Raw genomic sequence first — 16,557 nt, 5'->3', positions numbered from 1 at the left:
ATATAAGGAGCAGCTGGGAGGTGGCTGGGGGTGGGTTTGGGTGGCAGCTGGTGCCTGGTTTGATCCTGCAAATCTGGGAGGTGCTGAGCTTGAGCAGCCCTGGCCAATGTCACTGTGAGCCCCTCGCTGATCCCTTCTTAAATTAAATAAAATAGACTATTTCTGTTGGGAGGGAACTACAGCAATAATCTAGTCCAACTGCCTGGCCAATTCTGGATGGGCCAAAAGTTAATTCCCCTCAAAAAATTGCCCCAACAGGCACAGCCCTGCCTCCCAGGAACTCAGTGCCTTGCTCAGACCCACACTGCACAGCATGGAGGTGTGAAGGGAATGAGGGAGTATCAGGGACAGGGATGGGAGCAGCAGATTCCCTTAAGCCTGGCCCAAAGACAGGGCATTTCCCCCAGGATCTGGGGTCTCTGTGCTGCTGTGATTTGGAGTACCCCCAGCTCTGTGGAGAGGCTGCAGCTGGGAGAGCCATGGCACCCTCTGCCCTGACTCAGTTTCCTTGTGGTGAGCCAGCCTGGGCTCTGCTGAACACTGAGCCTCCCCATCCTTCTTCACAAAAACCAGCCTCTCCAGACCTGCTGTAGCACCAGTGGGCTGAGCCAGCCCCAGAGGGACCCTCAGGCCTGCCCTCCCATCCTTGCTCCTCGATCATCCATCTGACTGCCTCTTCCTTCAGCTGTTCAGCTAATCTGTCTCCATTCATCTAATTTTATCCAGCCACCAAATGATCTCTTGGAGGAGCCCTCAGGGCATTCACAACCTGCCTGTGCTGTGTGGCCACCAGCATGAGGATGCCTGTGCCCATCTGAGGTGAAACCCAGTCTGGGGGCTGCACAAAGGGTTTGGCAGGTGGGGTACAATATGGATGCTGGTTTGAAGGGTCCCACAGCCAATGTCGTCGGTTTGTACGGGCTGGGGAAACCAGCTCATTCCCCAGACTCCCGGGTTTGATCTTCCAGCACTAAGCTGAGTGAGTGCCTGGAGGTTTGTGCTTTCTCACCCACCATGCCTTCTGACCTTGATAAAAGCCAACACTTAATAACATTAAAAATGTCATTGCTGGGGGCCCTCCCTCCCTGTCCCTCTTATCCCCTGCAGCCACCGGTGCATTTGTCAGTATCATCAGTATTAAACTAATCAACAGACACGGGGGTTTCCGAGAGCCGGACACAAGCCAGTATTGTTATGAATATTAAAAAAGTGAGCTATTAATCTGTGCTTGGAGCTCTTACCCAGGCCTGCCCTCCCCCCAGCCAGGAGATTTAATCTGCAGGGTCTCATTGCAGAGTGGCTAAATCTATAGTGGTATTATATAAAGGAGCAGAGGAGAGGGGCTGGGAAGGGCACAGAGGGGACGGGGACAGCGATGGGAACAGAGCTGTGCTCTGGGGATGGCTGGCATGCCCAGGGAGAAGCTTGGACGACCAAGCTGTGCTCCCATCCTGGGATCCATCAGTGTCGGGGCTGGGTAGAACTTCAAAGGGAAGCGCAGATTTCTGGGAAGCCCTAAAGCAAATCCCTGAGATGGGATGGAAAAAAAAATGGAGATAGAGTCTGAGCTAGTGGGAGATTGGCCACTTTTGGGACCTGGGGGATGCCCCTGTAGGTCTGCATCCCCTGTGCAGCGAGGGAATGTACAACATAGGGTCTGCCCTGGCCACTCTCCCCACATCAGGAGACTGAAACCCGCCAGGACACCAGGGCAGCAAAAATGACCTTATTAAGTAACATCAGCGAGACGGAGGTTCCCCTGTGCAGTGAGGAAGGGCAGGGATTCGTGTGCTTACAGGCTTCTTCTTAAATTCCAGGCCTTACAGGCTGAAAGCAGGAGTGGAGAAGGAAAACCAGGGGTGTCAGGTGGTTGAGAGTACCCACCAAAATGTGGCCACAAGAAAGACCCAAGCCTAGCAGGGTGTTTTTGGGTGCAGGTGGAAAAATGCTCTGATCCCCAGAAGTCAAAAGAGGTCCTGGAACAATACAGTGGGTTGCCAAAATGCATCTTAACTTCCTCTGCAAGCAAAGTGAGTGGCCATGTCTAGGGCCTCAGTCCTTCCCTTGCTAAATCCCACTGGCTTCAGGAATCAGTCCATCTTAGAGTGGGACAAAGCTAAAATGCTGACAGTGCTTCCTGGGGCTGTCAGGCCATCCCAGAGCCCCGTTCCCATGGCACATGGGGCTTCCTCCCACTGGGGATACAACAGTCTTTAAGGATGAGGATGGAGAGCTTGGGGTTGAAATCAGGGACTCTGCCAGAGCAGGGATTTCAGGAAAAAGCCTGCTCCATGCAGCATTCTTGGAGGTTCTGGGGATGATCTGGGCCTGTCCTTTTGTTCATAGGACATCAGATCCAAGTAAATAGCATCTGTGGAGCAGCAGAGGATGAAAAATGTGTCTCTTCCAGCTCTCTGCCCTAGTCACACTGGCCCTGGGGCACAGCCAGGGCAATGGGGGTGCCTGGAGACGCAGCACTGCTCTGCCAAGGATGGCGGAATCAGCTCCACAGAACAGGATCTCCAGGACCAGACTTCCTGGCAGCAGCTGCTGGAGACATCTATGCAGTACCATAGATGTGCCCTGGGCTGGGGACAGAGGGGACATGTCATGTGAGTGCCCCTGCCCCTTTGGGTGCAGTGACACTTCCCAACCCACACCTGCCTGGCTGCTTGCTCAGGCCCCCATGGGGACCTGTTGGGGGGATATGTTGTGTGCCGTGGAGCACCCTAATCACTCTGTGACCCTCCCAGTCCTGGACCTCCCAGGAGAAAATCCTGGCTTCTGCACCAGTGTTATGAGTTTGCTGGCCTGATCCCAGACCCTAATCCCAGTTCCAAGGGAACTGACACGAACTGCTGCTGGAGGGGACAAGCTGCGGGCTCTGCCCAGGAGAGAACAGGATGGAGGGGCTGGGGCTGCCCCATCAGCTGCTCCAGCTGTCACGGCCACATCTCCCCTTTCATATTCATCAGCATCACATTCACGCAGATTAAGTGGAGCGAGTGCCACCAGCTGCTGCTGCTCAGGCCATGCTATAGCACTGTGGCACTCAGCACCTGGGGCCACCCTCTGCTCTGGGGACCCTGCTAGCCCTGGCCAGTGGCTTCACTGCAAAGCACATCATCTCTGGGGAGGGAATAAACCCAACCTTGGATGCAGCTCAGCTCTTTGGTGCTGTCCTCAGGGGATGCTGGAGGATTTGAACTCACCCTGGCCACAGTGGACAGTGAGTCCCCAGGGCTAGAGGCCATGGCTGCTCCTCGCTGCAGCAGGAGCTGATCCCGTGCTGACCCCCCTGTCTGCGCCAGTTCCAGCTGTGTAGCATCTTGTAAGGAAATTAACTTTTCACTGATCTCCCAGCTTTGAGCTGGGGATTAGAGCCCACACGCGCTGCCAACGGGCTCTTCCCTCTTTCCAAGGCCTTTTTGGGGCTGGTGTGGCAGGGAGGGACAAGTGCCCTAGCTGGACTGGTCCCACCTTCCCCCACAGGTACTTGGTTCTATTTGGGAGCTGGGCTCACTGCTGGCATTCCTGGCTCATTTGGCTCTGTTTATAATTAGGTGATGACAGCATGAGCATCCAGGTGGGGACGGAGCAGCCAGGCTGTCCCCAGGGACACTCATCCCCCCATCACTCAGCATCCTGCCTGACCCCAGAGCCCGCTGGCCAAGACACCCTTGGGCGGCCCCTTCCTACCTGCCTCCATCCATCCCTTCCTGGCCCTGCTCGAGTGTCTCCAACGGGCAGATTTTGGGTATGATATTGCCTCTGTCAGCCAGAAAAGCGAGGAAACAACCCCGCGAGCTGCAGAGCCGGGAGTACCGCAGTAATAAACAGCAGGTCGAGGCTGGAGATTGGTGCTGCTGGTATGAAAAAGAGGACAGGCAGGTTCGGAGCTCCGCCGGCTAATTAAGCAGCAGCTCCCCATAATGCAAAAGCCTTTTCTTTGCCGATAAGACCCATTTATAATGGGCCGAGCGGCCGCAGGCTGAGTGCTGGTGGGAAACAATTGGAAAGCATACTGCTGGTGGGGTTGGGTTTTAAAAATAGACATGAAGGGTTTGCTTCTGGGCTTTTTTATTTTTTTCCCCTCTTTTTTAATAAAAAAGAGAAGAAAGCAGCTGAGAGCTGCAATGAGAGTTCCCCATGGCCTAGAGGAAGAGCAGGGCTCTGAGGACAGCACCGAGCATCCCGTGAGCCCAGCAGGAATGCTTCAAAGCAGGGAGCATGGCAATGGATCGGGCTCGCAAGCCAAGTAGTCCCCAGGGACAGAATGGGAAACTATCCTGAGGGAGGAAACGGAACAGGGCTGCACTTGCTGTCCTTGCCCCAGCCAGTGCATGGCCACGCACTGGGATGGGAGCAGGGGGATGGCGTGTGCTGCTTCTCTGTGGATCTCTAGCACTGTGCTGGGCTCCAGCCAGGCTCTGCAACTGCTGAAAGGAGGGACTTGCACCCAGACCTGGCACCACTCATGGCCCCTCTCCAGCCAGGACTGGCCCCACAGGAAGGGCCTCGACCGAGTGGCCTGATCCTGGCACCACACAGGGTCAGGTCCCGCTGGGATAAGGCCAGGTTAACACGCAGAGGTGCTGCCAGTGAATAACTCTGGGGGCCGATACGCTGGCACCTGGATGCCAGCCTGGGAGATAGGGTCTTGGAGGGAGGCCAGGACACCCGGGTGCCAGCCCCCAAGATAGGGTGCTGGGCTGGGAGCCAGGGTTCCTTTTGCTTCCAGTGGTTCTCCTCTAACTGGTTGTCTGGGAGCTGCCAGCAATGAGGTGCAGCCCTGTGCTCAGGCCAAGCCCTCATCAATAAAATCTGAAGCAATGGGAAAGCTCCACAGGTTAAAAAAAGGAATCACTTCATATTTTTAACCTCCCATGAGTACCGGACCTGCATTTCTCTGCCCCTGGGAGCCCTGGCCACTGCTGTTTTGCAGCATCAAGCACTGAATATTTATTTAACTTCCTGCCGTATTAGAACTAATCACTCGTATTTTCCATGAAAGCTTCATTTTCATCTTAACGTAATTCCATCTGTGCACGCACAGCCGCATCCTGCTCACTGGAAAGGCAGCTCTGAGGCCATTGGCTGCACCCACTCTCAGCAGAGATGAGGGGTCTGTCTCATCTCATCTTGGAGCACAGACTGGAAGACCTGTGTCCCAGCCTGGCTTCTTCATGGACTTCCCACTGGATTCTCATTTCTGGTGCAGGGATCCCACAAGCAATGACACAGCTTGTCCCAGGAGCTCTGAGCCATCCCCAAGGGCTCACAAATGACCTGATTCCCAAATAATCTGGCAACATCCTCTATTGTTCAAGGTCCCAATGTGCTCCGTGACAGCAGAGATGCCTCCATCACAGCAGGAGCCACTATGGATTTGCTCTCAGCAAAGCCCTGAGCCTGGGTGCAATCCTGATGCCCTGGTAGCATCAGATCCTGTTTGCCTCCATCACTGGCTTCTCACAGCCCAAATCCGGGGCAGGTCACACCGCCCACCACTGGATCACCCCACAAAGAGACTCTTACTGTCTTTGCGGTAGTAGAGGATCTCGAGCTTGCACTCCTCGGAGCCGAGCAGGGCCTGGGTGAGCTGGGCAATGGAGCTCTTGGTGGTGTCAGGGCCGGTGAGGAAGTCACAGGTGCAGGGCTGCTGCATCACCTCCACGCGGGAGTAGCCGAACATCTCGCAGAAGCCGTCGTTGCAGTAGATGATGGCACAGTTCTCCATCTGGGCGTTGGCAATGAGGAACTTGCGGTCTGCAGGGAGGCAGGAGAGCAGGAGCCTTAGAGGGGTGGTGGGGACCCACAGGGACTGGGGACAGCCCGGGTGCAGGGGGTGAGCTTGTGGTTTTTGATGTCACCCGCTGTGGGGCTTGTGCAGAGGCAGGCTCCCTGGGGACACTGGTGACAGGTCTGGGGGAGAGTGGCTGACCTCTGCCCACACCATCCCAGGTACTGCTCTGCTCTTCAGAGAGAGAAAGTGTCCCCAGTTTTATGTGAATTTGTGACCGTGGGGACAGGGGGACCCAGAGGGGCGTTTCTCAGCAGAGCCAGTTTTGCTGGGATTGGCCAGTCTCTGCAGTCTTGACATCTCACCACTGGCATGTGGGGACTCTCTGCTGACTAATGGGCAATCTGTCCCTGACCGGCACTGCAGGCAGAGGGGAGAGCTGCAGACTGTCCCTTCCCAGGAGCTTATCAGGGAGTTAAGTTACCTCAGAGACTTTCCCTCCACCCTTGTTCAGATTTGACTGAAGTCAGGCAAGGGGCAAGAGGAGGAGTGAGTATGAGGCTTGGCTTCATGGGAAGCAGGGGTGAAACCCATCACATTAATGATTTTCCTAATGTTTTATGGGATAATTGTGCCTTTGGGCTGAAGGTGAAATCCAGACCCTGCTGGGCTTTGTGACACCTGTTTTCAAAAAGTAAAGTGCTCAAGTGAAGGAAAGGGGAAACTGAGGCAGGGAGTGGTGCTGCCCCATTCCCTCCTGGCACTGCAGCCACCAAGGCTGAGCTGGGGTGAGACTCAGACTTGCTGTCTTGCCAGGGAATGTGGCAGCACTGCGCAGCCCACGTCATCCAGCCCACATAGAGCCACTTCCATCCTTATCTTGGGGTGAGCTCTGATTTGGTTTGATTTACGAGGGTTTTTTTAAGGATATCAGGGAGTGCTGGGCTCTGGGACAGGTTTGCTGGCATGTGATGGGGTCTGGATGCTTATGTGGTGGATGCCATGTCCCCTCCAACACCATCTCTCTCAGCATTTGGCATCAGCTCCGGGCTGGAGCTGAAGGCAAGGCTGAGCAGAGGGTCCATTTGGAGGCTGCCTCCTAGCCCAGACCCTAATTAATCTCCTGGATTACCCAGGAATGGCATCTGCAGCTTGCATGCTCCAGAACCCTGCTGCACCCCAGCCTCACCAGGAATTTTACCCAAATGCAAGAGAAACCTCTGCACAGCTGCAGCACCAAGTGCCAGGACCCAGTGGGGTGGGGGGACCCCTCCCAGGCACATCAGGGCTCTCCCCAATGGCACCTGCAGAGTCCCAGCTCTGCAGGATGCCTCCCAGTAAAAACCAGTGTCCCCCGGGATGCTGCTCAAGTCTCCTGCTTCATCCCACCCTCTGACAGTCCCTTGATGGCCCTTTGTGGGGGACTCCCACTCTGGCACCTTTCCTTTTCCCACACAGGGCTGATGCTGGTGCTGATGCTGCAAACAGCACAAACCACCACAAACAAATGTTTCCCAGTTCCTTCTTCCCGATCCTTCTATATCCAAATTGCTTTGCCAGCTGGAAGATAGCACAAGGAGGGGACCATCTCCCAGAGCCCTACTCCTGGGGCACACTCCCCACCTGTGATGAACAGTTTCCCCATCCAGTGTCAGCTCCGTGGACTGGATCCAGTCTGGATCCCGGCTGGGCTGGCGCAAGACAGGATTTACAGGGCTGGCAGGGCGCCGGAGCAGGCTGTGCTGAGCACAGGGATGTGACCAAGACCAGGATGGGAAGGAGCCGCAGAGCCAGATCTCCTTGGGGTTTATTTCACCCCCAGTTTGCTGTCTGCCGTACCTTCACCTGCAGATTTTCCCTTGGTCCCACAATACCAGGGCTCTGCACCAGCCATGGCAGGGAAGAGTTGGGGCCCCTCTGGCTGCAGCGGGGACTCACCAGGAGCAGCTACATCCATGGGAGCTGTGGTGTTTGGGGTGAGGACACCCACAGGCAGGGAAGAACTCATTGCCTGTAGCAAAGATGTATTAGGTGTGCTGGTTTGGTGTCTCCCAACACCAGTCACAGCACGAAACTGCCGCGGGGCAGCGTGGGGTGATGTTTCGGCAGAACTCAGCCGATGCCCGACATGGCTGGCAGAGTGCAGGGAGACAGCGGGCAGGGAGCAGGGGGCCTGGCCGCGTCCTCGCTGTCACGCCTCACCGCGTGGCCCCGCTGCTCCCCAGCCGCCGCTTCCCAGGGGAACTGATAGGAACCAGGGACAGTTTTTCCCACTTTCCATCCCCAGGGTCACGTCAGTCACTGCCAGGCCAGGAAAGGCAGATCCGGCAGGGATGGCAGCGCCGGGGAATTTGCCCACTCGGGAAGCTTGGACACCAGAGAAAACCCCAAATGAGCCGGGACAGTGAGGGGTGCACAGCCCCGGCATCCCACAGCAGCCCCCCGAGCTCAGTTTTTGGGGGACCCCAGTCCCCTGGCCTCTTCTCGTCATCCCCAGCATTGTAGGGGGGACCCAGCTCCGTTGGGGTGCCCAGAGAGTGGGAGTGGAGCCCCCGCGCTCCCACCCAGCCAGCCGCAAACCCCAGTGCTCCCCGATGTGCACGGACTTTTCGCTGTATTTGACACGAAACCAGCCCAAATATTCATATAAAGGGATTACTCGGAGCAACAGCAAATGGCAACATTTCACCAGGGACGGCGGTGGCCGAGAGCGCGGAGTTGAAGGCAAACAGGCAGCGAGCCCGACTGCTCTGGGGTGCCCCCTGTCCCCCAGTGCAGCCGGCCAGGACCCCCTCCCCGGAGCCCGGACACGCCGGCCCAGCCCGGGGACTGGCGGGGGTCGCGGTGTCCCCGGCCCCCGGGAAACACCGAGCCTGGGATGGCTGTGTCGCGCTGTCTATAAATATCCGCGGGGACACTGCCTGGCTGTCGCCCACCCCTCTCCCCCCTCGGGAGGTCACAGGGGCGCCTCCGTGTCCCCGGGGACACCCTCCTGCCTTCCCCCCCTCCTCTCCCGGGTGTGCTTCGAAGTTGGGGGGCCGCCCCGGCCGCGGGGGGAGCGGAGCGGGACCGAAGGGTGCAGTACTCACTTTGTCCTTCAAATTTGCGAATGATGGTGTCCAGGTAGGTGTTTTGGGGGGCCACATGGCCCCGGCGCACCGGCATCGCTCCGCTGCGCTCTGCGCGCCCCGGGAGCAGCGGAACTTGCCGCGGGCGCGGCGGGGAGCGCAGCCCGGCCCCGGAGCGGCGCGGCACGGCCCGGCACGGCGCGGCCCCGCTCCGCCTCACCCCAGGGCTGACCGAGCTCTGGAGCCCAGCCGGCCCGGGGCTCCCATGCTCCCGGTGGCCGGAAGGGGGAACCCCTCCGCCCGCCCTGCCGCGCCCGGCCCCGGGCGGGGGCGGCCGGGGAGGATGAGGATGGGAGGGGGAAGCGGGGGAGAGAGGGGGGAGGACACGCTTGAAAGCGAGAGAAAATAATAGAATAAAATAATATGAGTAGAAATCCCCAAAGTGCTTAGTCACCGCTGCCCCGGCCAGCCGGAGGCTCCGGGGGAGCCGTCAGCAGCAACAGCTGCCGGCCGGGGAGCGCGCAGCCCCCGGGGCTCCCCCGGACCCCCGGCATCGCACGGCCCCGGCGCCCGCACGGCCCCGGCTAGCACCGGCCCCGCGGGCGGGGTGCTCCGGGGCGGGGCGGGGCGGGGAGGGGGCGCAGGTGGGTGCTGAGGGTGCAGGGGTGGGGTCCTGGAGGGGCTAGGGCAGGGGGTGCTCAGAAGTGGAGGAGGCTTTGGGGTGCTCGGACGGGGAATGATTAAGGGGTGGACTGAGATTTCCTATGGGGCTGGGATGGGGGGTGCTTGGAGGAGGTGGGGATGAGGTCCTTGGGGTGCTGGCAAAGGATGTCCTGGAGGATTGGGGTGTTGGAACTGGAGGTTGTGTTGGGGATGCGGGGATTTGGTGGGAGCGCAACTGAAGGGTGCTGGGGGCGCTGGAGGAAGGGGTGGTGAAGGAAGGGGTGCTGGAGGAGAAGGCGCTGGGGGTGCCGGCAGCTGACGGGTGGGGATGGTGAAGGAGGATGGTGGAGGAGGGAGTGATGAAGAGCGCAGGGGTGCTGGGGCTGGCAGAGCAGGGGATGGCAGGGTGCAGGGGTGGTGAGTGGAGGGGGGAGTGCAGGTGGTGCTGAGGTGCAGGGAGTCGTGCGGGGGAGGAGATGCAGAGGTGCAGAGGCAGAAGAGGGGCTGCTGCTGGGTGCAGGGGTTGAATGGGGCAATGTCTGCGGGTGCTGCTGGGTGCAGGAGCAGAGGAGAGGGTGCTGAGGAGGGGGCTCAGGGGTGCAGCAGGGGAGAGGGTGCCGGTCGGCGCAAGGGGGCCGAGTGGGGAGTACCGGGGGGTGAAACTGGGGTGCAAGGGAAGGGTGGCGGGGGCTTTGTCGGGATGTTGAGAATGCCAGGGGGTGCCGGGGAAGAGGTCAGGGTGCTCCCAGAGTTCCCTGAAGTTCCGAGGAGGAGGTCAGGGTGTTGCTGAGGTGCCGGCAGTGCCGGGGGTGCCGGGGGTACCGGGGGTGCCGGGGGTACCGGGAGTGCAGGGGGTACCGAGGATCCCGGGGTCCCGGGGGTGCCGGGGTCCCGGGGTCCCGGGGTACCGAGGGTACCGGGGTCCCGGGGGTGCCGGGGTCCCGGGGTGCCGGGGTACTGGGGTCCCGGGGTGCCGGGGGTACCGGGGTCCCGGGGGTGCCGGGGTCCCAGGGTTCCAGGGATACCGGGGGTTCTGGGGGTTCCAGGGATGCCGGGGTTCTGGGGTACTGGGGTACCGGGGTACGGGGGGCCGGGTGCCGCGGGGCCCCGCACCTGGCGCTGTCCAGCCGAGGTGGTGCTGAAGGGGCAGGCGGGAGGGGGGACTGGCTGCTTGCTCGGGGGGGCCTTGTCGTGGGACCACCCGGCCTGGTGCCGGGCACTGCGGGCACGGAGAACCCTTGAGGAACATTCCGATAGTCCTGAGAACTCTGAGGGACATGGAGAGTCCAGGGCATTCTGGGAGCTCTGGTGGACATGGGGAACACAAGAGGTTCCAGGGTTCTGGGGTCACAGAAAGCCCCATGGGCCCTGTAGAGCACGGGGGCCCTGGTGGGTCCCCTGGTCCTGTCAGACATTGGGGTCCCACACTGATGCTGCACTGCTATAGCAGATGTTCAGACCCAGACCTAATTCAGTTCTTCTGCCCACCTTGGAGGTGGAGGCCAAGGAGACCAGCCCCTTTTCCTTCCTGAGAAATCTGCTCTGGCCTACCCTCTTCTCCTGTGTCCACTGCTAAGGACAGTGTCCACTGAGGGGCTTTCTATTATTATTTTGTTATGCATGGTTTTTCAGGCATGAAATTGGTCTAAGAGGATTATGGTCCATTATCATCAGCAGAAGTGTTTTGCTGGGATTTTCAATTAATATTCCAATGCACCTCAGCAATGCCCATGTGGACCAGGCCATGCCAGTGGGGCACTTGACCCACAGCATGGTTTGCCCTGGTTGCCTCCTGTCCCTGGGCCAGCAATGCAAGTGGGTGAGGCAGGTGCCCTTTCAGGCCCATTTCAGAGCCTCGGTGCTGTTTTTATCTCCATCTCTCAGAGAAGTCAGCCTTCCCTAACGCAGAAAAACTTGTTCTATTGTTGAAGAGGGTGAAAAACCCATTATCTCCCCCCATCCACTCTGCACACTGCCTCTGCCGTGATTTACTGCGAGTCGTGGAGGATGTTTTGCTCTATATTACACAGATGCAGCTTAATAGCATGGGGGAGGGAGAGGGACACAGAGTCCAGACTCCTGCCTTCTCTGTTTTCTTGTTGATATACTGTGTGACTCAAGGGAGACAGCTCTGTGCTGCAATTTCCTTTAGAAAATAGGGACATTGGTCACTTGGCCTGGTAAAACCTCTCTGAGATTCCTGGATGACCAGTTCTGCAGGGGAAAGCAAACTATTACTACTACAGCTAATATGATAGTAATTATGATTATTAATCACCAGGCAGTCAGGATTTAAGGCTGGCCTCCTGCCCTCCTCTCATCCCATAAATCAGTCCGGGATGTTCATGGAGCATCACGTGGACAGGGATGTGTCTGACAGAAAGGGCGCGTGCCGGCTCAGAGCCCTTCTGGTGGGGTCCCCAGAGTGGAGTGTGGGGGCCCCAGCACAGCTCTGGGCATGGGGCAGGGCACAGCCCCGGTCCCCCCAGCCCCTCTGCCAGAGCTGGGGCTGTGCAATGACCCCAGAAAGGCTTGTCCTGCTCCAGGCACAGCACTGGGGCCCCTTTGACCCCACTTTCTCCAAGCAGGGTGTCTTGTTCCAGCACGTGGCTGGTGGAAGCCCTTGCTGGACCATCTCTCACCAGCCCTCTTCCCCACACAGCCCTTGCATATGGAGTTGAGTCATGTCATTCTCTTTCAGGTTATTATTCACTAAGCTCCAGGAGCCTCTCAGTGCACCCCTGGTTCTTCCAGTCCTCTCACAACTCCCCAGTCCCCCCAGTGCATCCCTGTGGAGCCAGGTCATCCATGCAGCTGCCATCCATGCCCTGCCTCCCTGCCCTCTTCGGAACACTTTATGCCCAGACTTCTTTCAATTCCCTGGGTTTTAAGCATATGCTTGTAGTTAATCCCGTGCTTACATTTTATCCCAAATTGGAAAAATTGGGGTCTTTGGGCAAATTCTCCTGCTGTTCAAGTCAGCTGAAGGGCTCCCTCTAATTTAACTGAACAGTAATCCTCTCTCTCTCTGCCCTGCTCTCCTCCTCCTCCCTCACTCAGTTCTACTTCTCCCCCCACCTCCTCCTCCTCTTCCTCCTCACTGAATGTTTTTGAGGTTTTACTCCTTCCCCCCCCGCCTTTTTTTTTTCCCTTCCGTCCCACACCCTGGGGAATCAGTGGGAAACTACCTGGTTTCCAAGGGCAGAGGAGACCTGGGTGCTTCCCAAGGGTGTCCTCCCCCTCCCTGCTCCTGGGAGCGCAGGGAATTTATAATCTGTGCAGGAAATTATCACCTACTCAGTGAGGGGCTGCCCTGGGCAGGCACAGGCACTTTGGGAAAGGAGATGCAGCCTTAATTGGGGTATGGATTTGGGGTGGGAGGTGTGGGATGGAGGGGATGGGAGCCCACTTGGATCCCAGCATGGCAGCTGTCGGCTGGCGCTTGCCAGGAGAAATGTTTGCCAACCCAGATGCGACATTTCTCCATATTTCTGTAATTAGAGCCACACTGCAAACACAGCTGGCAAGAGGGAGAGGCAGGACTTTCATGGCCCCCAAAGCTGCTTCCAGCCATCAGGGCTGTCCCCAGACACTCTTGGGTGTCCTTCTGCCTGGCATGGCTCATGTCCCTGCTTTGCCCTTTACTTTTGGATGCTCTACGGCTGTGACATGGGAGGGAGGAACTGGGGCCATAAATTTATTTTGCAGGTGGAAGGATGCTCCTTCCACCTAGCTCCTTTCTCTGCCTCACCGCTCCAAATCCTGACGTACTCACCACCACACTGTGTATTGGATAAAAAAACCCAAATCAAGGGTAAAATGTGCAGCCAAATTGAACCCTCATCAGCCTGGGCCTTCCCAGCCCTGGGAGACTGCAAATCTGGAAAGGACTCAGTGACTTTAAAGCAAGTCACAGACATTGTTTCCTCACAAAGCCACTTTGCACTTCTAAGTGGCAAGAAAAGCCACGGAGACTCTGCTCGGGGACATGCCCCACTCAGTTCATGACATCCCCCTGGCACCCTGCCTGTCCTCACTGCACAGCAGGGGAAACTGAGGCACAGGGCAGGCTCGTGACTCAACTGCCAGGAGGATGGATGGGGCCTGCAGGCTGCAGTAACTCGTGATGCTGCAGGGAAGAGCAGGGAAAGGCAGGATGCAGCCATGGAAAGGGGGTGCTGGCAGCGGTTCTGTCTAACTGGAAACTCTCCTGGACAAGGGGGGATAGGAACTAAGTGCCAGGTTTCCAGCTCTTTTGGTGTGGGACAATTCTCTCCCTGTCACCTGAGATGCTTCTGTGGGACAGTGTCAGTTCAGGAAGGAGCCCCGAGGGGTGGGGACAGTTCCCTACCAGCAGTGGGACATGGGCAGAGCCTGCTTTGGGGTCCTGCTGCTGAGGGACCCCTAGACAGGGTGATGTTGCCCATGCAGGGTAGGGACCCTGTGGGGCTGGGGAGGCAGTCAGCCCACCTGGCAGCCCTGGATGCACCCCCTCATGAGGATGGGACCCCACCGGGTGCCCAGTGCATCCAGACACAGGTGTGGATGACACCCCCATCAAGGATGGACATCGGGACGGTTGACGTGTCATTTGGTTTTCTGGATCTAGCCCTGTCCCCCTTGGTAGCAAATTCTAGCTAAGCCATGGGGCTGGGGGGAGTCTGAACTTGCTTGAGGGGGGAATATGGGGTCTTGCCCCTCACCCTCAAATTCACCTGTATGCCCCTCAGCCCTGCTTGAGCAGTGGGGAGGGAGGGATGGTGCTGACCAGAGCTCACAGGGGCTGAAGCCAAGGACAAGGAGCTGCAGGCACAGAGCTTTCCCAGTCCCTACCACAGCTCACTACATCCCCAATTCTGCTGTCCCCTGAGACCCCCCAACACCACCTCATCCCTCTCCTCTGCCCACAGTGGCCCCTTCCGATGGCCCCCAGCTGCTGCCAAACTGTGGCTGTGTGTTTCCAGGCACTCCTTGTCCCCGGGGAAGGGGAATGTGAGGAACGCAGCCCTGTGCACCCTCTGTGCTCCTGCCTGGCCACCCGTCAGCTAAGAATAGACCTGCCTTGGCCAGGCCCCACCAGCACCAAGGGGCCATAGGGTGTGGGAATCCCCAGCCACCTTCCTGTGGGGGATAATGGACCAAAAAGACTGAAAAATTGGTTTCTCTGATGCCCAAAGGGTCCTTGTGCTGGTGAAGGGAACCCAGAGTCTTTCTTGCTTTGCATTCATGTGATTTAAAGCAAATCTCTCTGGAAGCTCCATGTACAGGCAGGGGGTTGCAAAGCAACCTCCCAAATCCTGGTACCTACTGCCTCTGAGCGCCCCTCTAGGAGTTCTGTGAATTGAGGGGAAACTCCTCCTTTTTTCTGCTTTTACATTTCTTTTTTCTCCTTAGGGAGTGATTTTGCTGAGCCTCCTAATTTCAGCTGCAAGCATGATGCAGAAACCAGAAGGCAGCAAAATCTCTCCAGATGTTATCACAACGGGGAAGGGAAATCATCCTCGGTTTAAAGCTATCTTGTAAAACACTGCTGCCGGCTTGGCAGAGCCCTCGGGGCACCAGCCTGCCCTTGCTGCCCTCAAAAGTTTCACCCAGACCCCCCATCTCAGCCAAGAAGCTCCAATTGAGCTCAAGGTGGGACCTTCAGCCTCTCCCTGGGCTGGACTGGGCATAACCTTGTGTCCAGCCCCATCTCCTGGGTGGACTTTGCACCTGTGTTGAAGGTAGCTTGGTGTCCAACCCCATCCCATCTGCTGTGTGGACCTTGGCCCCGTGTGGAAGGTTGGCTGGTGTCCAATCCTACCTGCTGCCCAGAGCTTGGACCTGTGCTGAAGGAGCCTGATGTCTGTCTTCTGCACGGCTGGTGGGCCTGGGTTGTCTGTCTGCCCCTAGACACAGCTCAGTGCACCCATCATCCACCCTCGTGTCCATGGTAGGACAAACTCAGCTCCTCTGTGGCTCCTCTGATGCCTAGCTAAGGCTGAGTGTGTGTTGCAGTCCCTGAGTGACAGCATTGTGTGGCCCTTTTTTTTTCTTTTTTTTTAAATCCTCTTCTCCAGAAAGCCATTTTCATGAAACTTGCAGGATCTTGATGATCTTGGGGACCTCTTTTCCTCTACTAAGGGGGCAAAAAGGAGCCAAGGAGCTCAGAATCACCAGTGAGGCACTGAGCTGGATGGAGCACACCTGCACCAGCCTGCTTTCCCAGGCTGAAAATACACTTGGCTTCCAACTCAGCTCTCCCCGTGCCAGGTCTCTGCTCCGTGAGCAACGCGCTGCCGGGAAGGGGGGCGAGGAGGGAGCCTGGTGTGCCGGGATATAAAGCAGATGCAGCAGGATGTGGCGAGGGAAGGGCACTGTGAGCGCCGGGGTCTGGGGCTGCTGCTCCCGGGATCTGGGGACCGCGGCAGAAAGAGGAGCGCTCCGGGTCCACCTCGCCGTGGGCGTCCTGTGCTGGAGGAGGATGGAAAGCAAACAAACACCCGAGCGTGGGCGGGCAGACACCTGCCTTCTGCTCGTCTGCCAGGTGCTGTAAGCCGCTCCCCAGCCTCGGCTTCCCGGAGTGTGACATGACCGAGGGCAGAGGCCATCGGATGGGAGAGGGGCGGGTGCATCATCCACATCCCCTCATTTCCCCTGCTGCTTCGGGCTGCAGCAGATCACGGCTCTTTAAGGCTGCAATAATCCCCAGCCTGGGATTAGTTTTGCACCTAATCACCGCAGAACAAATAGGAAGTTTTATTTACAGAAGCAGAAGAAAGAAGAGGCCGGGGACAGGGAGGACGGGGGGGACGGTGGGCCGCGAGCACGGCTGATCCCAAGATAATCAGGAGCTGGAGGGCAGGAGGCGATCGCTGACCTTGGACCCCCCTCGCCGCCTCTTACGTAAATGTGTCACCGAGTGCTGGAGTCACAGCAGTCGGGAGCTCCAACCTTGTCCCAGCCTGGGCTTGGTGACCGACCCCCAGCCCTTCAAAGAGTTCCTGTCTGGACTTTGGGGATTCCCGGCCCCGATTCGGCCCCTCCCTTGGGCACGTGCTGCGCTGTGAGCCCACGGGCTGTCAGCTCTGACGGGAGCCGCGA

General features: G+C 58.1%; 1 protein-coding gene across 1 annotated transcript in view; it reads right to left on the bottom strand.

Moving 5' to 3' along the window:
* KCNH6 (potassium voltage-gated channel subfamily H member 6) overlaps positions 1-8,914 on the bottom strand; it is a 32,050-nt gene extending 23,136 nt beyond the window's left edge. The window contains exons 1-2 of the mRNA XM_066336931.1: positions 8,833-8,914; positions 5,539-5,769 (exon numbers count right to left, since the gene is read on the bottom strand). Of these exons, the coding sequence (XP_066193028.1) occupies positions 5,539-5,769; positions 8,833-8,908 (307 nt within the window). The 5' untranslated portion in view covers positions 8,909-8,914. The remainder of the gene's footprint in view (positions 1-5,538; positions 5,770-8,832) is intronic.
* Positions 8,915-16,557: the final 7,643 nt, after the last annotated feature.

This window comes from Sylvia atricapilla, chromosome 27 (genome assembly GCF_009819655.1).
Source record: "Sylvia atricapilla isolate bSylAtr1 chromosome 27, bSylAtr1.pri, whole genome shotgun sequence".
In the NCBI taxonomy this organism is placed as follows: Eukaryota; Metazoa; Chordata; class Aves; order Passeriformes; family Sylviidae; genus Sylvia; species Sylvia atricapilla.
This window is presented reverse-complemented; position numbering and strand designations above follow the sequence as displayed.